The sequence below is a fragment of the Archocentrus centrarchus genome, unplaced genomic scaffold, assembly GCF_007364275.1.
Source record: "Archocentrus centrarchus isolate MPI-CPG fArcCen1 unplaced genomic scaffold, fArcCen1 scaffold_24_ctg1, whole genome shotgun sequence".
Classification (NCBI taxonomy): Eukaryota; Metazoa; Chordata; class Actinopteri; order Cichliformes; family Cichlidae; genus Archocentrus; species Archocentrus centrarchus.
In genome coordinates, this window is record NW_022060254.1 from 2,166,566 (window position 1) to 2,191,285 (window position 24,720).

General features: G+C 42.0%; 1 protein-coding gene across 4 annotated transcripts in view; it reads right to left on the minus strand.

Moving 5' to 3' along the window:
* The window catches only part of ehbp1l1a (EH domain binding protein 1-like 1a), a 43,018-nt gene that overhangs the window by 9,087 nt on the left and 9,211 nt on the right, over positions 1 to 24,720 (minus strand). For 2 of the 4 annotated variants that reach the window (XM_030723200.1, XM_030723199.1), the window contains exons 7-8: positions 11,742 to 11,795; positions 11,570 to 11,663 (exon numbers count right to left, since the gene is read on the minus strand). In XM_030723200.1, coding sequence (XP_030579060.1) covers positions 11,570 to 11,663; positions 11,742 to 11,795 — 148 coding nt within the window. Of the gene's footprint in view, positions 1 to 325; positions 1,616 to 11,569; positions 11,664 to 11,741; positions 11,796 to 12,429; positions 12,649 to 12,994; positions 13,139 to 13,258; positions 13,442 to 14,159; positions 14,301 to 16,908; positions 17,152 to 24,090; positions 24,160 to 24,720 lie in introns of all 4 variants that reach the window. The other 2 variants (XM_030723197.1, XM_030723196.1) reach the window with 2 other exon arrangements.

Genomic DNA, 24,720 nt, shown 5'->3' on the forward strand with positions numbered 1-24,720 from the left:
TTCATGAATTCTGACAAAATCTAACTCAGAGATCACACTTGAATCCAGCGATGCTGAGCCTTCCTTTGATTCCTTGTTAGTTGAATTATCTGAGGTTTTTTGAGACGATTCCATTTCTACAGGCAATAAACCTTCTGCAGGAGGCGGGCTATCTGAATAAATTCCACCAAGACATTTCTTAGTCTGAGCCAATGGAACAGGCAAGCCAGATGGTTTATTCTGTTGTGCTGTTTCAGGCTCAGAGGTATCTGCTGTGGTATTTGACTGGCAGGAAGGTGGTGAACCAGGAATTCCAGCGTCATCTGGCAACAAATCATTATGACACTTCTTTGCTCTTGGCTTTGGTACAGGAAAGCTTGAGGGTTTTACTGTCGTGCATGAAGAATCACCATCCTCTGCTCGAACACTTCTCTCACTGGTTAATCTGCTTTTCCTCATCTGTACACTAGTCACTTCTTCTGTAGATGTTAAAGGTTGGTGAGCCGGGGAAAGAAGGGGAAGGTCTTTATGATGTTCCACCTCTGACAGTTCTTTAGCCGCTGAAGAAATCTGTGAATTGTTACTATGACTTCCTGATTGTGCCTCTTCTCCATGGGAAGCTTGAGAGGCTTTCTCTGTAGCGGAAAAGTCACTTGGGAAGGCACCGCTCCAACGTTTCTTCATACGAGGCCTTGGGATAGGATGAGTTGTTTGTTTGGGGCTTTCAGTTTCTGCTGTCATTAGTGCATCCACTGACGTCTGAGAAGTTCTGATATTGAGTGCATCAACAGATGTGTCACAAGTTATTGCTGGTTGATTTAATTCTTGCACATCGACTGCAGTTTTATCAAACTGAACTGGTTTAACAGATTCTTTGAGTGCAACATTTACATTTTGTGCTGTAACTCCCCTGTCACTCTCACTTGAAGGCACTTTTTTACCACGCTGAGGAAGACGTATCTTCTTGATGATTGACACAGTGGCAGGTTGCTCATAGTGAACAAGCTCTGGCTTTGGGGCAATGGACTCAATTTTATTGAGTGGACTTACATGAGTAGAGACCTGGAGAGGTGTTTTAGTGTCTTTCTCAGGCAATTTCAAAGTGCAAGAGGTTTGATCTGGCTGTATTTGTGTTATTTGTGTTAAGTCTGTCTCTTCCTCTTTGTGTTTATGAACTCCTGTGTAAGGTGTCACTTGAATATGTTCTTCGTTGTGACTGCTCTGAACCTCAGCATGTCCATTCTCTATGCTGGAAGTTGAGGCAGGGTCAGCAGCAGGCCGTGTAGAAGTTATTTCAGCATTAGCATCCTTCTTCACAGACTCAATCACACAATCAACGTGTTGTTTGCGCTCCGGGGTTAAACTATCTTTCCTTCTAAGAGGCCGTTTAGGAACGTTTTCTCCATCACAGTCTTTCTGTTGTGGGTCTTGAGCTTTTCTTATTGGCTTCCTGACTCGTTGAGGTACAGAAATGTCACCCTGTTGTCCATCTGGACTAGTGTTTTGATCATGTGAGGGTTTGTCCAAGACAACATCCGAGATTACGTCTCTATCTTTATTGACATCTGTTAGTGTGTCATTTGATGTGGGCTGCTGGGAGGTGGCATTATTTTCTTCCATGCTTATGTGTTGGGGGCTTAAGAAAAAGAAAGGACAAACTTCAGAATCAGCTGTTCCTGATTTTGTCATATATTTCTACCATGCACCCAACCAGCTATTAATCTTTGCCACAATTAAGATAGAAACAAGTCATTAGAGCAAAGCAGCACATAAAGGAAACAAAGACAAGGTTAACCTTAATATACAAAGCAAAGTTCCACAGCTCAGTGTCAATACTGGCTGACTTTACCATCACAATGTCCTGAGCAGTAAGCACTCGTACACAAAACAACAAAAATGTTATCGTCAAAAATGCAGAACAGGTCCACACTGTACAACCATACAAAGTCCACGAGCACTCACCCTTTCTCCAGCTCATAAGAAGACAACACCACTCTAACCTCATCCTGTTCTACTTCAGTTTGCTGGTTTCCAAGCAAACTTTCAATGCACACTGACGTATGAACAGTGTCCTTCCCTGTGAACAAGCTCTCCTTTGTATGCTCCTTGGTGTGATCAAGAGAAGCCTCTTTCTCCTCTACTTGTTCACAATCTTCCTTTGATATTTCAGTGATATCGGCCTCTGACGATGGCGGCTGATTCTGCTCGCTTGCACAAAATAAAAACCCATCACTGTTGCTGGTACTGGGTGATGGAGATGCCGACTGATCATCTACTAAGTCCCACATGTTAGGCTCAGCAGGTCTTAGATATTCAGTGTTGTGTTCTGTGTGAATGCCTTCAAACGTCCCCTCTACAGGAGTAGTGCTATTTGTAAGTAGGGGAAAAAACTCATCTGAAGGAGTCACTGCTCTTTCCTTAGAAGAAACAGCCTTGGGTTGGTGATCAACTTCAGCTAAAGCAGAGTTGGACGGTCCCAAGATTGATGCTACGGTTTCATAACTGTGAGAAATGAATGAAAGGTTGACTGAGTGAATGAAGGATGAAACCATGCAAAATCAGAATGTAGCTAATTATAGAAACCAGTAAATATTGGTGCTATATTCCCATGCAAACACACTCCAGTAAAGTTTTCACTTTACTTAAAACTAAAATCAGCATTTGAAAATTGAAGGTGTTTAATGTGTGACAAACTGGACAGTGAAATATCAGTCTCTACCTACAATTATCAATAAGCAATCCATGCTTCACACTTTCAGATCACACTTACACTTACCCTTTGTGGAAAACACCCACAATAGCATTTACTAATCCAGAGATCTCTTGCTCCTTTTCTGACAGAGAGGATTCTCTTTGTTTTTCTGTTTCTGTTCCTTCAGCTTCCAATAGTTCCCAACCTAAGACTCCCACCACCTCAGATCTTTCCAGTGGTTTCTTCACTGTTTGGGCTTCCTCTGTTGTTGTCCCCTCTATTTCTGATTTTCTGAGGACCCGAATATAAAGGATTTTAAAGCTTGGTCCAGAGAGCTCATATAGCACTAAAATTATGATGTCATGAAATTCAATCTTGTATTTGTGCTCAATTTACCATGCAACCTAAAGGTGCCATTTGTTGGTCCAAACAGTTCATGTTAGGCAAACACAACATGCAAAAAGTGCACTGGGCACTTCCACTTACCTATTATCTACATTAAGTTCTATGTTTTGCTTGGCCTCGCTTTTAAGTTTCTCCTCTGTTTAAAGGAAAAATCAAATACATCAAAATATATGGCAAAGAAAAGTAAACGTGACCTTGATCTTAACATTGTTAATGTCTCACCATATGCAAGATCTGTGCTTGGACTGCTACCAGATGCAGAAGGAACACCAGGAATTCCTGTGTCTTTGAGATATGACTGTGCATGAGGCAATTCTTGTAATATTTGCGTCTTAGTTGCAGGTGGTAATGGGATAGTCATTGTTTTGTCTGTTGGATTCATTTGCAAAATACTGGGGAACCCAGGAATTTGAGTCAGATTTGGACATGATGGAGCCATTGCTACCATGCTCTTAATTCCATCTTGTTTATGGTCTTGTTTTGCTGGAAACTCTGCAATACTATTTTTTTCGTTCTGCAGGTTTTTCAACAATATCTTGTTGTATGTTGTCCCAGTTTGAATATTTATACATTCAGTGCTATGCATTCTTGCTGATGGAAAACCTGGGATGCATGAAACACATGGAGCAGATGTGTATAAGCTAACCATGTTTGGTGGCATGTTCACAATTTGAGCAGAAGGAAAACCAGATACTCTAGCTTCTTTTGGGCAAGATGGCACTAGTCTCAGCATGTTTTTTATTCTATAGCAATCTAAGTGGTTCTGTTGAGTAAGTACCATAATCATTTCTGCCCTTTCCTTTTGAGGTCTTATCAAAATGGGTTTTGTTTCTCTTGGCCAACCTGTGCTTGGTACTGTACTCATGGATGCAAATCCCTTGATACTTGAAGCTATGGAGCAGAAAGATACAAAACTTATATTGGCTTCAATCTTGGGATGGGGTGCAGATTGGAATCCAGGGATTTTCGATTCTTGTGGGCAAGCTGGTGCTAAGGCTACCATCGCCTTCATAGTTTCTTCATTTTGATTTGGAACATCTATGACAAAAATTGTCTCCTTTGGATGTTTTTCACACAAACTGTCTGGATCTAAAAGCCATTGGAATTTTAAAGGCCCTTCGAGGGAGGCAAACCCTGGCAAACTTGATTCTTTGGGGCAAGCAGGTAGGAGACTTAATATATTATATCGGGGGAGAGAAGGAAAGCCTGGAATCAATGATGATCTTGGGCAAGAGGGAACCAAAGGAAGCATGTGACTTGGTTTGTCTATGATCATTGGTGAGCAGTTTATGCTAAGATGAGTATTCTTTTGTGGTCTGTGCATCAATGAACCTGTTTCAGATGACCAGTCCCCTTCTAGATGCCCTTCAATCGTTGAAAATCCCGGTGCAGTAGAAATTAGTGGGCACAAATTCAGAAGGTTGACCATATTGAGGCCAGAATTCTGAATTTTGGGACGTGGAATAGATGGGAAACCAGGAATACTTGAAACTTTGGAACAAGATGGTATATTACGTATTCTTGGATTTGGGACAGAGGGAAACCCAGAGATTAATGAATTCCTTGAGCAACTTTGTGCAAGAGAAACAACTCCTTTCATGTCTTTATCTGTTTTATTAAACTCCAGTACTAACACGGGCTCTTTTTCAGTCAGCTTCTCCCACAGTGGCAGATGAACGGTGTTCCAGTTTTTGCTGTCCACTTTCTGGATTGATGGAAAACCAGCTATGCTGGAAACAGTGGGGCAAGATGGAAGGAGACTGAGCATTCTAGCCTCATTATGGATTACTGTCGGTGCAAAGAAAGATGGAAACCCAGGGATACAAGCTTTTTTTGGACAAATTGGAGCTAAAGCTAACATAGACTTCATTTCATCATTGCGAAGGCTATATTCAGTCATTACTATGTTAAGTTTTGATTGTGGTACTGCCAAAGGTTTGCAATCTGTTACCCAACTGTTGCTGAAAGGATTCTCCACTAATGAGGGAATTCCCTCAATTAGAGAGCTTTTTGGACAAGGACCTAAAATACTTGTTTTAGATAATCCACAACTTACTATAGTAGTTTGTGGACTCAGTGTGATGTCTGTTATTGAGGAATGCTCTGGACATGTTGGTGTCAAAGCTCCCATTTGTTTAATTCCATCCTTCTCTTTTAGTGACAGTGGTGTGGCATTAAATTCCAAAAGTGCTTCCTCTTGTGATATCCATGATCTGTTATCAATAGCAGATCCTGATCCAGGGATACTGGGTGCAGTAGGATACACTTGGGCCAAACCACTAATATCCACTGGACTTGGTTCATGAAAAACACAACTGTGTTCCAATACAGATGGGAATCCTGGATTTCTGGCCTCCCTGGGGCAAGAGGGTTCCAGTAAAAACATTTTCTTCTTTTGGCTTTCGTTCTCCTCTACGGCAGATGGTGGCAATATTACCTTCATTTCAGATTGTTTCTTCCAAATTAGCTTTTGACCAATATCCCAGTGTCTTTCTTCATCTAGAGGCAGTTTGGATTCAGGTACAGTAGAAATTAGTGGGCACAAATTCAGAAGGTTGACCATACTGAGGCCAGAATTCTGAATTTTGGGACGTGGAATAGATGGGAAACCAGGAATACTTGAAACTTTGGAACAAGATGGTATATTATGTATTCTTGGATTTGGTACAGAGGGAAACCCAGAGATTAATGAATTCCTTGAGCAACTTTGTGCAAGAGAAACAACTCCTTTCATGTCTTTATCTGTTTTATTAAACTCCAGTACTAACACGGGCTCTTTTTCAGTCAGCTTCTCCCACAGTGGCAGATGAACGGTGTTCCAGTTTTTGCTGTCCACTTTCTGGATTGATGGAAAACCAGCTATGCTGGAAACAGTGGGGCAAGATGGAAGGAGACTGAGCATTCTAGCCTCATTATGGATTACTGTCGGTGAAAAGAAAGATGGAAACCCAGGGATACAAGCTTTTTTTGGACAAATTGGAGCTAAAGCTAACATAGACTTCATTTCATCATTGCGAAGGCTATATTCAGTCATTACTATGTTAAGTTTTGATTGTGGTACTGCCAAAGGTTTGCAATCTGTTACCCAATTGTTGCTGAAAGGATTCTCCACTAATGAGGGAATTCCCTCAATTAGAGAGATTTTTGGACAAGGACCTAAAATACTTGTTTTAGATAATCCACAACTTACTATAGTAGTTTGTGGACTCAATGTGATGTCTGTTATTGAGGAATGCTCTGGACATGTTGGTGTCAAAGCTCCCATTTGTTTAGTTCCATCCTTCTCTTTTAGTGACAGTGGTGTGGCATTAAATTCCAAAAGTGCTTCCTCTTGTGATATCCATGATCTGTTATCAATAACAGATCCTGAGCCAGGGATACTGGGTGCAGTAGGATACACTTGGGCCAAACCACTAATTTCCACTGGACTTGGTTCATGAAAAACACAACTGTGTTCCAATACAGATGGGAATCCTGGATTTCTGGCCTCCTTGGGGCAAGAGGGTTCCAGTAAAAACATTTTCTTCTTTTGGCTTTCGTTCTCCTCTACGGCAGATGGTGGCAATATTACCTTCATTTCAGATTGTTTCTTCCAAATTAGCTTTTGACCAATATGCCACTGTTTATCTTCATCTAGAGGCAGTTTGGATGGCATGCCAGCAATATTTGTCATACTGGGACAGGTTCCCAAGAAAGTGAACTGTCTGTAGTCAGTTTTAGGCTTCACATAAGTTGGTACACATTGTGCACTAGGACAGGAAGAGTTTTTATCCACCATTACTTCATGTCCTTCAAACTGAAGACCACATTCTGTGGTTGCAATTTCAAAATCGTTTGATGTTTTTTCCCAGGTAGATTCGCTATCCAAAAAGGACTCAGTTGTTTGTTTAGCAGTAGTAGAAAATCCAAATGTACCGCTGACTGTTGGGCAAAGCAACAGCATCCCAGCTTTTCTATTTTTTTTCAGTTCATCACCAGCAATGTTTGACATGGATGAACAGGGAAACGATGGATGTGTGTCGATCATTTCTTTGATCATCTCAACCTCTTTCTGTGGTGCTTTTCTAACTTCCTCTGTAGTCACCTTTGGTAGCTCCTCCCACAGAATGGTTCTGTCTGTAGGATAATTTTCTGCAGTCACTTTTGGCAGCTCCTCCCATTCTATAGTTTTTGCATGTTTCTGTGACTGCTGTTCAGCATTATTTATTTGGGTTTGGAATAGTGGTTTTGCAGCACCAATTGAGCATGTCGACTGTAGTAAAACCATGTTCTCATCACTAAAGAGAAGGTAAATACAAAGTTATAGTCAATATTCTACAAAGTCAATTTGTACTCTAGGAATAATACATGTATTAAATAATTCTATCAAAGAACAATGTAATTCAACATATTTTCATGTCAATAAAGAGGAAGCCTGGCAGTTTAGCTTAATCGCTTAGAGAGAAATAAAACTCTACTTCAAAGTAATAGCATACTTTAAAATACTTTATCTTTGATACATTATTGTCTCGTGCTTGGTAATTCAACACATGCATTTCACACCAAAATTGCTCCACTGAGTATTAAGACAACACATCGTCACTCATGAGCTGCATTCCACAAACAAAGCACCGAACAACAAGCTTTACTTAGATGACTCCACAATAATTGTGGCAATTAGGAAGCACCTGGTATATGCAGCAAAAAAGAGATTTAAATTGACCATTAAGAACTTCAGAAACAATTTAGTTTGTATTTTGGTTTTTGACTTCTGTTCCAATTCATAGTCCTTGGCCCAGCGACATTTAGCTGCAACCCATGCTGCTCAGTAACATCACTACAGTTTGACTATTGACACCAACAACTGAAGCCTACCTCACAGGCAGAGCGTAATTACCGGCATGCAACACACGTTACAGCACGGAGAACAAACTGAAAAGAGATCGAGTTCTATTCTCTCACACACTTACCTACTCTCACTGTTTCTAGCACACCCCTGGCCCCCAGTACCATAATGTGAAGTAGTGACATCCAATGACTCAGAGATCCCTGTTCCTTTAGCAACAGTATCTCCTCTTTCAATATCATTCTGACCCACAGGACTGAAACAGCAAAAGGAATAAATAAAAAACTTTATAACTTTGGGACCTGCAAAATAAATCACAACTATAGGAATAATACAGATGGCAAATACCAATTTTGCCACATATAAGTCAATTGGTGTAGAGATGCAGATGCATTACAGTAAGAATGCATCACATTGCAAAACAAGGCAATAATTCAAAAACTAACCCACTAACATCACACAGAGAACTCAAACACTCTACTTGAGCACTCCAAACATATATACAGCATGCTTCTATTCACCCATCCACACAAGCACTTTCTCTACATCTAAGTCCTTTCTAGCTAATATCTGTATCTCTTTTTAACGGAAACCTTACAAAAGAAATGTTCGAGCTGTTGACTCATCAGGTTGTCCTTACTAGCCACCCTTGACTTAAAAGGTTTGCGTATGTTTTGGCATGTTTTAAGTTGGTTAAACATCAGGCGGTGGGCCTGAAGGTTCAAGAAAAAAATAAACTTATCTGACTATGGGGAGAACCATATTTTCTGTGACATTTATTGTGTCATTGCATTATCATCCACATTGCCCAGCGTATTTTATAATCAGGAAAAACTGACAAAATGGAAAAAATAACAAATGATTATTGACTTTCTTGGGTAACATGAGATCAGCAGTACCGTGTCTGAACTTCTTTTTACAGTAGCTTAGGATCGTGGGGCTGATGGAAATCCAGGGTTCATGCTCAGCATTATGTTTTTGTCCCTGTATGACATATAATCCTTCCAAAAGACACCACACCTTCTACTGGATGGGTTTTTACAAACTACCCCTGTCCAAACACTGGCATTATAATCTTTTGCAGTGTTCTTTGCAGGTAGGCCTGGACTTTTATTATGTTTTGGGAACGAGACAACAGATTTCAGCATCCTCGGGGCCTGTTTCATCAGACCTTTCTCTTGACTTAGATAGAATTTCTGGAATATTAGAATGCTTGGGGTGGCTGTAGCTCAGTAGGTAGAGCAGGTCACCTACTGATCGGAAGGTCAGCGGTTCAAATCCTGGCTACTCCAGGCTACATGCCAATGTATCCTTGGGCAAGATACTTAACCCTAAGTTGCTCTCCGACCGTTCTGTCGGAGTATGAATGCGTGTGAATTAATTAAATTAAAGTTAATTAAAAAAGCACTTAGCTTAATTAATGATGGAAGTGCTTGTATGAATGGAAGTGCATGGGTGAATGCAAACAGGTTGTATAAGCGCTTTGAGTGCGCTGATTGAGTAGAAAAGCGCTATATAAGAACTAGTCCATTTACCATTTACTTGGGACAGGGCGGCAACATTAATACAATTACACTAAATTCTCTAATTTCTCTAATATACATGGTATGTTTATGTATTACTGATAACTACTCTTTGACAAGTACAGAGCAGACTTACATTGTACATACATGGTATATCTGACATGGCACTGATGGAAAACCTGCCTAACAGGTTGTTCAAGACCAGGTGACTAATATGCACATCATATTTACACACACACACGTTTAGCAATAATCTTATCAAAACACAAGCCTCTATTTAGAACCTGCACTTCTCTTTTGATAATAGGACTCAGCCACAGCAAACCTCTATACGCAAACCAGGTCCTGCAGGTTGACAAACCAAGTTTATGCCCAGGAATACCAGGTATTTCACTGTCCGCAGCCTGAAAGCTTGATGTTGACCTTATCTCTATGGAGTGGCTTCTCCATTATACTATGAGCAAACTTTTTATACAGATGACTCATTCCTTGAAACCAATGACCATCTTTTTTCTTGGACAAGTAGGCGGGGTTCTTTGAGCAGCACAGAGGAAAGTCCAGGAATGGTTTGGGTTTGCTTCCCAGGACAAGATGATACCATATTAGCTGTGTGTTTTATTTGTCCTTATTTGTCCTGAAGGTATTCACTCACCCAACCAAATCATTGAATTCAGGTGTTCCAGTCACTTCCACAGCCACAGGTGTATAACCCAAACACCTAGGCGTGCAGACTGCTTCTACAAACATCAGTGAAAGAATGGGTCGCTCTCAGGAGCTCAGTGAATTCCAGTGTGGTACTGTGATAGGACAAACGCAACAAGTCCAGTCATAAAATGTCCTCACTATTTCCATTTTTATTACTTAAAATACAAATATTTTTGGAAGGCCTGGGTTCGATTCCACCTTGGCCCAGGCCCCTCCCTCCCTCTCTCTCTGTGTGGAGTTGGCATGTTCTCCCCGTGTCTGCGTGGGTTTTCTCCGGGTACTCCGGTTTCCTCCCACAGCCCAAAGACATGCACTCACTGGGGTTAGGTTACACTAAATTGCCCATAGGTGTGAATGAGAGTGTGGATGTTATCTGTCTCTCTGTGTTGGCCCTGCGACAGGTTGGCAACCTGTACAGGTGTACCCTGCCTCTCGCCCTATGACAGCTGGGATAGGCTCCAGCGACCCTGAACAGGATGAGCGGAAGAGAGTGGATGGATGAACAAATATGAGTTGCAATTTTCAAAAACTTAGGTACAAATTTAGCAAGCAAAGTTATATACTGCAGGCAAAGCCTCAGGCATATTTGTACAGCTATTTACAGAACAATCAGGTGTCACCAGAAAATGCCACACAAATTATTTGTGCCCCTCCAAAAAAAGTGTTCCTGCCCACCACAGACAGAGGGGCCCACCCCTCCTCCTGGAGACAGCGTTTACAGTTGACTCTGTCTTTGGTGTTTTTTTAGCAGCATCGTGCTGCATTGGTCAGTCTCCCCCACCGGGATCATCTTCTTGTGTGCCAAACCATTTTCAGTGCAGGTGCTATTTTTAGATCGCTTTAAGTAACTCCTGTTTTGACCACTTGTACTTGTAAAGCTGCAGTTTCACTGTGGAGGATAAACAAATGTGTGTTTCAAGGTCTCCAGCTACAACTGAGCATTTTCACCTCTTTTAGCTGAAAAATCCACAGTTTCCGAGCCAAAAGGCTAAAACCTCAGCTGAAATGTGAAACCAGGTCAGTGACCTCTGACCTTTACCTTCAGGTCAAAATTGTCGAGATTTGAACTATTTGAAATTTTCAGTAGATGCATCTATGGCATGAATTTGAACATCCTCGGTCACATCGGCATCAAGTTATGCCTGACATTAAAGTTTCATTAAATCACAAAAACTTTTCCTTGGAAACAGCCGAGCCAGAGATGAAAATTGGGTCGAAGGAGCACTCAAGACAAAGTACAAATGGACAGAACCAAACTTCCAGAGAATGTCCATCCGCTCAAACGTCCTAATTAATAACAGCTCATGAAATATTCCCAAAACTACAATTTTAATAGCATCATTAGCAACAATGTTGAAGTATGGGAGGATGGATTATTGCATGCAAACACACCAAATGTTTAGAAATGCCAAACCAAAGCAGCCTTTTGGACCAACTTACCCTGGTGATGCTTTGACCAATCCAAATGCTGCAGCTCCTTTCTGCTCTGACGCTCTGAACTGCTTTTGGCTGGCTGGGGCTCTGGGGTCAGAGGCTAAATAATGTACAGGAAGTTAGCCGTATAGTCAGTGGGTACAGGCATTACTACGCTGAATACTGACTACATGCTTACTTGTGGTGCACTGGTTATCCTCTTCACTCAGAGTACTCAGCTGTCTTCTGAACTCTAAAAGAAAAGAAAAGCAAAGATAAGATTTCACAAATCGACCTGTACAGGGTGTATCCTGCCTCTCACCCTGTGGCAGCTGGGATAGGCTCCAGCCCCCCCACAACCCTGAACAGGATAAGCGGAAGAAGATGGATGGATGGATGGAATCTAAAAAAATCCTGTCATCCACCAGCGCTCCCCCTCAGCTTCCTGGTAGTAGGAACTTCAGTACTCCCTGGGAGCGCAAGCTCTACGACACATAATTACCAGGTACCAGCAGCTCCTAATGGGGTGCATATGAACCTTAGTGACTTACAAATGGCTAAGCAAAATCACAATAAATATAAACCACTGAGAATCCTGTCACTTTCTGTGAACAGCATTATTATGGTTTTTGTAGATGCTTCTGTTTATGAACATCCTGGGTGACGTTATTCTCAAGTTATCACATTCACAATGGTGAAAGTTGCCCGTCCACCCGCCTGTCCAGCGGGACAACAGCGGGTTGACAGCAATACCCCACCAGCCTTCACACTAGCACAGTGGGTCCACTATATTTTTACCACGCACATTCAAGAGTTTAGCTGCATTAATTTAAAAAAAAACAAAAAACACCAGCATGGGAAAGCAGAACCTAACCAGCTGCGTGTACCTGCATCCTGTTCACTGGTGCAGACTGTGGGAGTTTGGTGCATGTGAAGCTGAGGAAGACGAGGAAGCCCAGAAAACACATTAACAGAGGAAGGATGTAGTGGAGAAGGTGAGGAGGTCTCTAATGTGGATGTGACCTGAGGTTTCCAAGATGAACTATATCCAGAGCCTCCCCTGGAGTTCTGATCTAAAGGCTGAGCAGCGAGCAGAGAGGATGAAGCTGACAGGGAAGAAAAGAAGAAGGGGAGGAAAAGGGGAAAACATAAAAAACGAATGAAAGAGAAAGAAGTACAGCAAGCAGGCTGTGTCGGTTTAAAGCAGGGGTCCTCAAATCCGGCCCTCGAGGTCCGGTGTCCTGCAGGTTTTAGATGTGTCCCTGATCCAACACACCTGAATCAAATGGCTGAATTGCCTCCTCAGTATGCAGTCAAGTTCTCCAGAGTCCTGCTAATGACTTCTATAATTGACTCAGGTGTGTTGAAGCAGAGACACATCTAAAACCTGCAGGACACTGGCCCTCGAGGCCTGGATTTGAGGATCCCTGGTTTAAAGGAAGGCAGAATTACACGGCATCTCTATTCTCTGCTTTTTCTGCAGCACTGCAGCTTGTCCAGGATCCCTGACAGAGTGGCGCACAGACGTAGGAGAATAGGCAGGCTGCGCTAGAGGGACCTGAGATTTAGGAGGTCTCCATTCAGTCTGCCAGGGAGCTGAAAAAAAAAAAGGGAAAAGACACGGGGGGGGACAGAGTAAGGAGAAATACCAGGAAAGGCAAAATAAAGGGTGTGAAAACCACCTGCCTGGTCTACACTTTATCTCTGTGCCTTTACCTGTTTCAGGGGAAAACGGCAGACTTGTAGGTCTGATATGGACAGAACCCATATCAGAGGTGCGGTAAGCTTTAGCAGCAGAATGTGATGGAGGCATCGGAGGGAAAGAGCTGAGTGGAGCTGTGGATGATGAGACAGAGGAAAAGGAAGGAATAGGGGGTCTTCTCCGTACACTGGGACAGGCTGCGAGAGAAAAGAAAAGAAAAGAAAAGAAAAGAGAAGAAAAGAAAAGAAAAGAGAAGAAAAGAAAAGAAAAGAAAAGAAAAGAAAAGAAAAGAAAAGAAAAGAAAAGAAAAGAAAAGAAAAGAAAAGAAAAGAAAAGAGGGATGTCAGTGATTTTAACTTTATCTGGTCAGTGATCTAAATCCATGCACGACTACGTCTGCACCCTCATGTAGTTAAAATCTCCTCCAGAACCACAGCCTTGTATTTTAAATTGAATTTCTCAAATGTAAATGTTATCAGCCATTTAAAGCTTTCTGAATTTTTTATTATTTAAGGTTAATATTTGAGCAATGACATCGCAACACTGTGACTGCGCAGCTGCACTGACACTCCTGGAGCAACATTAATTATGATGTTGTAGTAACAACACCCAGCATATCACACCAAAAACGTTACTGTCAGATATCAAAATCAAATCAGATCATTTAATCCCAACACTAAATGATTATTTTAGCTCTCACTTTAGCTCGTTCTCAATAAGAAGGCTACACTTCTAAAGCTGCATCCACACAGGAAGTGACTAGCAGGGCCAGAGGTCATCGAAGTTGACAGGCTCACGTGGCTTCTTTATGAAGGAGCTTGCATGTGTTTTTCACTGAAGTGCAGCATTAGCTTTAGATCTGCAGCTATTCTAATGTCGATGAGACAAAATCACAATTTTGGGGAACAAACAAACCTGTTTTAGAGGATTCAGAGGGTAAACGAGGGAGGGAAGACGTGGAGAGTGTTCTTGAAGGAATGAAAGTGGAGAAAGTTTGGGCCTCCGAGCCTTCAGCTGGAGAGGAGTCACTGTGGAAGCTTTGGGGCCTTTGAGGAGCTGAAATGTCCACAAGAAGGCAGCAGAATATGTTCAGGAAGTGCCAGAAAGAGAAGAGGAAAGGGAAGAGTGTGAAGCAAAAGACAAATAATGACAGCAACTGAAAATATCCAGACTGCTACCTACACTACAGCCAGAGGGCAGGAATTAATATTTTGACTGAACCGACTTTTATGAAAATCATCAAAGCTTTGCCGCAGCAGTTATACTGACATTAATACGTAACTGATATAATCATTGACACCAGCCCCACGGCTGTTAATAAGTGAGTATGTTAGCTTTGCCCCTGTGCTTCCAGTCTTCTCACTGAGCTCAGCCAACCATGCCTCTGCCAACCAGTCACACTGAAGTCTGCATCCACGTCTGTCCACACTCATATGGACTGAAGACCATAAAGACATTCTGTAGGAAGTCATCAAATATTTGCATCACAAATTCAGTATCCAAACAACTGCAGGATTTAATGTAAAATCATCACATTGAATTCTCTTTGCTCCCAATTTGAAGAAATTCCCGTCATTCCTGAGATATTGTGCAGCCTCTGGCCACAGCTGTCACTGAGGCATGAAGGTGGACAGCTGTGGTCAGGCCAGAGTCTCCTGGACCATCCTGTTTGCAGACGATGCTGCAAATTAGTGGGAGTAGGTGGCAGAGAGCCTGGAGACCTGCGCTCCCCTCCAGAAGTACTGGAACTGTGAAGCCAACCCCTTTATTTTTGCTGTGGACTGAAAACATTTGAGTTTGACATAAAAAAAATAATGAATATGAGACAGAAGATCAACATCTCAGTATTTCCATCTGGATCTGAGCCACAGTTCAGAAGATAGCACCTTTGGTCTGAAGCCACCCATTTCTCTCACCCAAAGGGATTGGCCTCGATGTTCCAGTACGTTTGGAGGGGAGCGCGTGCTCTGGAGAGAAGAGGAATGTCAGTAGAGGTGAGACAGAATACATGTGTGTGAACAAGAGACAGACAAGTGAAGATGCACGGAGCAGAGGTAATGCCTGGAGGCAACCATCCCCAGCAATGGATAGTGCACAAGAAAGGGTGTAGGCAGGGTGGAGTGGGTGGAGACGAGCAGCAGAGGTGATTTGTGACAGAAGGAGAGCAGCAAGACTGAAAGGGAAGGTTTAAAAGATGGTAGTGAGACCTGGTGTGATTTGTGGTTTGGAGACAGTGGCACTGACAAAAGGACAGGAGGAGATGCTAAGATCTTCACTGGGAGTGACCAGAATGGACAGGATTAGAAATGAGAGAAGCAGCTCAGGTTGAGCAGTTTGGAGACAAAGTTAGAGAGGCTGAGATGATCTGGACATGTTCAGACGAGGGAGAGTGGACATGTTGGTCAAAGGGTGTTGAAGCTGATGCTGCCAGAGGAACTCCACAGAGAAGACTGACGGATGCAGTGAAGGAGGACATGCAGAGAGTTGGTGTGACAGAGGGGGATGCTGTGATGGGGTGAAAAGGATGCAGATGATCAGCTGTGGAGACAACTAATAGTGGCAGCCAAAAGAAGAAGATCAGCATATAGTTTGAATGTATTTGACTGGCCTGGAAACAGCTCTGTATAGATGTGGATACAGCATAGCCAAAACACATTTTTGCACGCAGACTGGTACTGTGATCGGGGCCTGCTGCTGCTCAAATGAAAAAACTCACAAGAAGGTGAATTTCTTTCCAGCAAAGAAATTTATAATGCACACTGATGGAGAAAATGACCTGGGCTGGGTTACAGCTCCAGGATTCAAAATGAGGGTATGGAGTGGGTCTCACTGCAGAGAAATTAAATTTGTAGGTTCTCAGTCGTCCAGGTCGTGGCACTCAGTTCAGACCTGAAGAGGTGTGTGAGATGAAAGGTGAATGATCTTCAAGAACCTGAAAGAAGTCCAGCTGCCTTCAACTCCAGCACTTTAAGTCACCTCAGCAGGAGGTGCCACAGACCAGATTTGGATCACACACTACATAGTAGAAGATTACACGTTTTCACGCAGGGGAACGTCTGAAACATCACTTTATCTGGCGTCTCTGTGAACATCAAAGAACTCACTCGATACAAACTGGCCAGCTTGTGAAAGCTTCTCCAGCTTTGGCAGCTCTCAGGTTACAAAAACAAACAAGTGGTTTCACTTCCTGTTCTTGCCCTTTACTCAGAAAAGTCCACTTCTTCGGGAACATGTATACGTGTTTGAAACCTGATGCAGGTGGATACCAAGAACAACCCAATGAACAACCTTGGCAACACTATTTGACAGCAGCAGGATGAGAAGCAGCAGTAACACTGGGAGTTTTAGCTTGCAACTAACTATGTATAATAAGGACTTCTAACCTCATAACAGGATATAATGAGACAGAAATGTCACCATTGAGTTGGTGAGCTTTTTATCCTAACTCTAATGGGAACAGGTACACATCCATGACAATACATTGAGCTTTGGAGAGAAAAGGTTACAGTTCTGCAACTGGTGCAACAGGAAGTACTGAATCAATACAGATAATATTGCCATGCAGAGACTTCTTAGATACAAATTTGGAAATAATCAGTGACCCTGAACTATGTGACCCTGAAAAGAAAGGGCGGCACACAAAGTAATCTCTGTAGACTAGTACCTGATCCAGGACTGGGCTGGAAGATTTTGGGGAGCACAGGAGGATGAGCATGCGTAAAGGCTGGCAACGAGTAGGCGTAGAGAGAGTGCCGAGCCTGCTGGGTACTGCTCAGCGGTTGTGTATGGGTTCGCAATATGAGGGATGGAACAGAGAGGTCAGGGGGTTCAGGCGGTGGAGGATAAGATGGTGTTGAAATGGTCGCAGAAATGCCAGAGGACCTTTTCCAGTCCGTCTCTGAGGTTACTGAGTGAAAGAGGTGGTGGTGGAGCATGAGGGTGAAGGAAAAGATGGAGAATAAAGACATTAAATAAGGGTCAGAAGGAAACATGGAACAAGCAGAAGTGAAGATAATGAGATACAGATACAGCCACTTCAAATTGCCACTCAGTCCCCCCTCGACCCCCCACCCCACTCCCGTTCTCCAGGGGCGGATCTTCTTTCCACTATAAACACACCCCTTTGACTCGACTGCACAGTGTCACCAAGAGATGGCGCTGTCCTCACAAAAACTGTGACTTGTATAGTTTAAAAATATTTTCACCTGCTGAAATATAAAAAGTTTTGAAAATGTAAAATAAATGGAAAACCTTTCAGTCTGCAAACTGCCAAACATTTCTTCCCTCATCCATTTCAGTTTAATCTAATAAATGGATACAATATTTGATGAAATAAAGGAAAACGTTTTTGCACACAAACTGGATCCAAACGCAGACGTCCCGGAAGCACTTCATTTATTCATTTATGCTTTTGCTGCTGTGTTATATGTTCAGACCTGCATCTTCCTGCCAGGTCACACTTCAAGATTTTGATTTATGCTGGTACTGTGCAAAAGTCTTGAGCCACCATCATTTCTATATGTTTTGCATAGGAGAAGGTCTCTGAAAGTGGCTTTACATTCATTTTCAGTCCAGTCCTTCTACCTGTTTGTTTACTAAACCACTTAACAGTGAACTATGAAGTACTCAAAAAAGGCCAATGTGTTTTATAGATTTGATGGATCCAAATTGGAAATTTTGGTTCAAATTGTCTGTAAAACTCAGTGGAGGCTCTGTCACAGTTTTGGGGCATTTCAGCCAGTGGAAAACGGATGGACTTATGAGTGCAGAAGCTGCCAACACACAGTAAAAGTATCAGTCATGGTTCATCCTCCCCAGAGCCCAGACCTCAACATCATTGAAGCAGTGTGGGATCATCCTGACGGAGAACAGAACAAAAGGCAGAAACATCCAAAGAAGAGCTTTAAGAAGCCTGGAGAACTGTTCCTGGAGAATTGTTCCTGAAGAACTGTTCCTGGAGAACTGTTCCTGGAGAACTGTTCCTGGAGAACTGTTCCTGGAGAACTGTTCCTGAAGAACTGTTCCTGGAGAACTGTTCCTGGAGAACTGTTCCTGAAGACCGCTTAAAGAAATGACAGCTGCCTCAGAGGGTTCAGGCTGTGCTGAAGAATGAAGGTGGTTGAACCAGTTACTGACTTTCAAGCTCTGTTTTAACAAACTGCATTTCCATATATGTTTGCACGATTCAATAAATGGCTGAATCTATTTCCTGTAAAATATAAAGGAATAAGTCATAGCTCAAAATTTTTGCACAGTACTGTATAAAGACTGAGCCATGTAAATGAAAGCATGTTAGACCAGTGTTAATGTGACAGCTGTGGGTGGGGTGTGTATTAGGGCTGAGTTTTGCAGGGGTAGAGAGAGGGCCTGTACGTTGTACTGTTATCACCCCAGCAGAGCACCTCGCTCTCAGGCTGCTGGCTTACTTGTGGTTCCTCAAGAGTATGTAAACTGTATTAGTTGTGGTTTTTCATTATATTTCTCTCCTCTTCTGAACATCACGTCTCCTTTTTCTCCAACTATGAATTATTTCTATCTTCTTTATGTCATTTCTGATTTAAATAACTCACTTTTACTCTGACATGCTGGATTTTAAGGGGAGGGTCATGCAAACAGACTTTAATCCAGCTGTGTGGTTTACAGAATATAAATAATGTGTTCCAAAAACTCCTCACATCTGTCTTTCATCTATCAGGCTTCCCTTTGGCATTTTAAAAGCAAATTAAGAAATGACTTATCCACAGATACATACCTGAACTAAATGGTTTACACAGTTTATTAACTGAATAACTCATTATTTACATTTAATTATGTATGATGATCAGCACCATGTCCCAGTTTCACACCAGTATGACTTAAATATTTGTGCTCAGCTGCAGCTGTGTGTCTTGCTTTTGGTTCTTAGACTTAGACAGGCGTCATCGCACATGCTGTGTTCAGTCATGTGTGATAAACACCACCCTGTGTGCATTTATGTGTGCATACGTTGCTATGATTGTATCACTTGTGTTGTGGGGACATAAGTCTGTTTACGTAGTCACATTGTGAGCATCTGCCTCCCTTCTAAATCATACAACTTTAGGTTTAAGGTTAGAAAAAGAGCCAGGTTTGGTTTGGTGTGTGTGTGTGTGTGTGTGTGTGTGTAGAGAGAGAGAGAGGAGAGAGAGAGAGAGAGAGAGAGAGAGAGAGAGAGAGAGAGAGAGAGAGAGAGAGAGAGAGAGAGAGAGAGAGAGAGAGAGAGAGACTATAATTGTCTGTAATAGTCAAATGAAAGCTACCTGAAGCAAAAACATACACACACACACACACACACCACACACACACACACACACACACACACACACACACACACACACCTTGTCATCTTCACTCTTCAAAATCTGGTTATTTTAATGTAAATGATTTCACACCATGTCCCACTGCAGGGCGATGACAGATTATTGAGACTGAAATCACGCGACGAGACCCCGACATCACAGCGGCACAGAGACCACACAGATGTTGTGGACATGTTTTCGTCTCCATCCAAATTAATTTTGGTCTGCTCTGATATTTTGTGTTCCCATCTCGCGCTTCAGCCCGAGGCTAACACAAATAAGCTCAAAGGACTGAATCAAAATCACAATAAGAGTTCTCGCATCATTTATTTATATATATATATATATAAAGAACAGATATCAGGCTTGTTAAAACCCCTTTGATCTGTGCTGACGTTCGCTCTGTCTATGTCTCGGCTCGTCTTTGGGTTTAGCTTTGGCTCGAGCCACACTTGGTCCAGTGGCTGAAATCAACAATGTTAGATTAGAGTAAATAGAACCACATACAGTGTGTTTGGCCAGGGGAGAGCAGGGGTAATGTTCAAGCAAACTTACAAACAGTTAACATGTTACTCATGGCGACCTAAAAACACGAGTCAGTATTCACGTGCGGTTTTGTCTAAATTTGCATATGACATCATAATGGGGGCTAAATCATTTATGTTTTGACTTTACAAGTGTGTTTAGAAAAGTCATGCAGCGTGTCTTTCTTCAGTGATGGCGACATAACTTTACAATATGCTCTGTGCAGCGTTTCCTGTCCTTGGACACTTGGACGCTACATGTCTCACTGAGAGACTTTCACGTACAGTGTATCACAAAAGTGAGTACACCCCTCACATGTCTGTATATATTTAAGTATATCTTTTCATGAGACAACACTGACAAAATGACACTTTGACACAATGAAAAGTAGTCTGTGTGCAGCTTATATAACAGTCTTCATGTAGAGCAACAATTCGTCTTTTCAGACCCTCACAGAGTTCTTTGCCATGTTGGAACTTTCAGTGACCAGTATGAGAGAGTGCGAGAGCTGTACTACAAAACTGAACACACCTGCTCCCTGTGCACACCTGAGACCTAGTAACACTAACGAGTCACATGACATTTTGGAGGGGAAATGACAAGCAGTGCTCAATTTGGACATTTACAGGTGTAGTCTCTTAGGGGTGTACTCACTTTTGTTGCCGCTGGTTTAGACATTAATGGCTGTATATTGAGTTATTTTGAGGGAAGAATAAATTTACACTGTTATATAAGCTGCACACAGACTACTTTTCATTGTGTCAAAGTGTCATTTTGTCAGTGTTGTCCCATGAAAAGATAAATATCTGCAGAAATGTGAGGGGTGTACTTACTTTTGTGACACACTGTAGGTCCGTTTGACAGTTTTGGACAGATGGGATACATATCTGAGTGAAGTAGCAGGCAGAATCAGAGTAAGAACATATGCACAGATATGACTTCTTGACAATGCTTTGTGCATTTAATGATTACTAATACAACAGAAAGTACCACAGAAAGTACTGCAGACTACTGCGACATAGAACAGTACCCACTGCTCCCAGACTCTACAAGGTAGCTTCATTTCCTGATGCAAAATCCTTCCTCTCATTAAAACTTTTCTCAGCTGATTTGACACAATTCTCACAGCAGAAAAGTGCTTAATGTACTTCTCCAAACAGGTAAAGCATTTTTCATAACTCGCACTCACCTGTGCAAAAGGCACCTGGTTTTTGTGTACTTGGATCAAAACCATAAGAAAAGAGTACTGCAAAAATGCAGGTGTAATGCAGAGTAAAAGGTGCGCAGGCACAAAAATGAAATGTGAAAGATTTATTTGAAATGTTATTAATTTCCTGGAATGGAGGAAAGACTTTTCTGCTGTGAGAACTGCTGCAAATTGATTGAGAAGAAACTGTAAGAGCACTTTAAAAAAAATGACATTTTCATAGGGAGGCTAATAAATCTGTCGTTCCTCCGTGAAGACAACAATGAGCGAACACAACCCGACAGCGGGCCTGGTGAACGCCTCGCCCTGCGCGATTGTGACCACGCTGATCAGTCTGCGAGAGACCTTTAAAGCCATAGAGGCAGAAAATATTAAATTAAAGGAGGAACTGCTGGAAGTGAAAGCAGCGCTGCAAGAGGAACAGGAAGGAAGACTGAAGGCAGAAGGGGAAATTGAGAAAATAAAAACAGGCTTCCGAGAAATAATGAAAGCGCTGCAAGAGGAGGAAGGGGAGATGTGCCAGTCAATAATTGACAGCCGCAATGCAGAGAAGGAAGTGGAAATATTGAAAAAGGAATTGTCCCAAGTTAAGGAAGCCTTAGAAGAAGAGAGGAAAAGTAAAAATCAGGCACAAGAAGAAGCGGCAAATTTGAAGAGCAAAGCAGAAAAGGTCACGCACAAACTGCAGGAAGTGCAGAGAGAGTTAGAGCAGGAAAAAAAAGATAAACCGATGGCCGAGGAGGAATTGGAAAATCTAAAGAAAGCTCTGAATGGCAAGAAACAAGGATTTCAAGTTGCAGAAATGACAGAGACAGCAATGACAGCGAAAGACTGCAAAAAAGCACTGAAACAACTGAAAGAGCAAGAAAAAGCAGCAAAGAAGCAGCTGAAACGTGAAATGAAGGCAGCGAAGAAGAAGCTCAAGCAGCAAATGGAAGAAGAGAAGCAGCAGCTACGAAACAGATGTGAAACCAATTCTGTAAATACTTCAAATACTATAAATATCTGTAAATATTGTACAAAGTTCAGAGGAATAAATTGTTTGTTTCAAAACATAAAAGGTTTTAGTTCATTTGTCTCGATTGCACACCAGAGTGATACAAAGAAGTCAAACTTTTCAAACAGAGTTTTTGGTTTATATATATTTATATATTTTTTAAAAATCAGTGAGAAACTGAGGGAATAAAATGTTGCCTACCCTTGTTCTAGTTATCTCTGCAGCCACGTGGAGAAGAGTCCAAGTACTCATTCTGAAGCATTATCCAAATAAGTTTTAACTTCTGTGGTCACGAGCACACAGCCGCAAGTACAGAACCTCCAAAATCTGATACTTAAAAAGAAAACTTCACAAAATTTACCCATAACATTTATTTCCATCAATCCATGCATGCATGGGTTTAATTTTCAGCTAAGACTAAAATGTTTCTTACAAGGAAAATCAAGAAAAAGAATCAAAAGAAAAGAATCAAGCTCAAATTATAGAGTTGAAAAAAGTTTTTAAAATTTCAGTTTTTTGGGGGGGGGGGGGGGGTTGTGGTTTGATGAGAGAGTGACACGGGCCTCAAAAAATAGCAGACAAGTGCAAGAAAGTGTTAAAATGATGAGGTGTTTAGTTGGAAGTGACACACAGGAATTCTCTCAAAGCCGCTGAGTTAATCAGCTCAGTGTGAGATTACAGGTGTGCAGAAAGGGGGCGGAGCCTACAGCTTTCTGTGGAACCAGCTCCCAGCTTGGATTGAGGAGACAGACACCCTCTCTATTTTTAAGATTAGGCTTAAAACTTTCCTTTATGATCATTTTAAAATGATGCAGTCCACACATTATTTGTAAATCTGTGTAATACCTTTTATACATCGTGTTATTAATGTGTTTATTTATTTATTGTCAGTATTAAGAAAGCTGGGAAATGCTTCAGGAGGTTGTAGTAGTGCGTTATTCCTACAGTCTGGTTGAGGGATGCATGATGATACTGTATCAGCTGGTTATCATGCTGACTACAAATAATATAGGAAATGTAAGAAATCTCTTGATTGCGCAGTTAGAAAGCATCTGTCTGTACAGTAAATCAGACATATGTACAGTGATTCAGAAATAATATAGGCGGATGTTTGCGATGGGGGTTGAAAACTGTCGTCTGGGAGAGCTAAAGGCCAAAGGTCGGCCAAGGATCAAGGACCAGCCGGCCATTTTAAGAGGCTGTATCTGTATAAACAATTATATGATAGTGTACATGGGAAACATGAAAACATGAAAAAAAAAGCTCCCACATGACCTGACCTTTGAATTCCTTCAGAGCAACAAATTTAACATTTTATGAGTGTTAAAATTTTATTATATTAGAAAATTATTGTTGACACATAAGCAGTTAGGGCTAGGAAATCAGGCTGGTATCAGAATGCAGATAAAATGATCTCTTTAACATGCTTTAACCTTTGACCTCATGATCAATCTGTTGACCTTGATGGAGAGATCGTGGGGGGGGGGGCTGGAGCCTATCCCAGCTGCCATAGGGTGAGAATTAGCATCCTATCCTGGTACCACGCTGAAATTCACTGAGCTCCTGAGAGCGTCTTTCTAAACCCTGGTAATTTCATGCTGGAATGCTAGAAAAAAATTAATTCTAAAGATGCTGCAAGTCTTCATTAAATATAGCGTGGTATATATTATTATGCAACCAAATAAACTGATTGTAACAGGTCAGGTGGGAGACAGAAAGACCCTGGTACACATGTGAAAGTGGAAATGGTGTTTTTGTGGTGTTGAAACAATGTAATAACTTCAGGGAAGTGAGAATTACCTGTGGGGCCTAATTCAATTGCAGGCCTCCAAGCCAGATCGTGTACTCTTGCAGTGGAGGAAGCAGGCGCTTTGTAAGAAGAACAGGAAAGAGCAGGCAAGAGGGTTCAGGAGAAATGGAAAGTACATTTCATAAAGGAAGTAGCAGCAGTTTAGGGAAAGCAGTTCAAATAGAAATAGCATTGTGAGAAGGGATCCAGAGTCTGGGCTGACAACAGGGTCTCAAATGCTTCATCCATGTGGCAGAACAATCTGTTTGGAAGTACGCAAACGCTGGCAGGCCTGCCCAGTATAACCTCACCGTATGGAAAGTAGGTATTCATCCTGATTCATCAGACCAGACCACCTTCTTCCATTGCCTCAACTGCTTCTGATGCTGCCAAAGCCTTTGCAGGAACTTCTGGTGGTGAACATGTACCAGCACGGCCACTCTGACACCTTCCAACACAGTCAGCATTAAGGGTCATTTGTGCCCGAGCAGATCCACGCTGGTCAGCCTGCATCAGTTGATCGCCCATTAGCTCTGTTCACCTGCGGTCCTTCTTTGGACCACTTCAGATTTGGCCCACATGCTACCATTTTTATTCTGCTTCCAACACATCAGCTCCAAAACTGTCCACTTGCTGCTTAA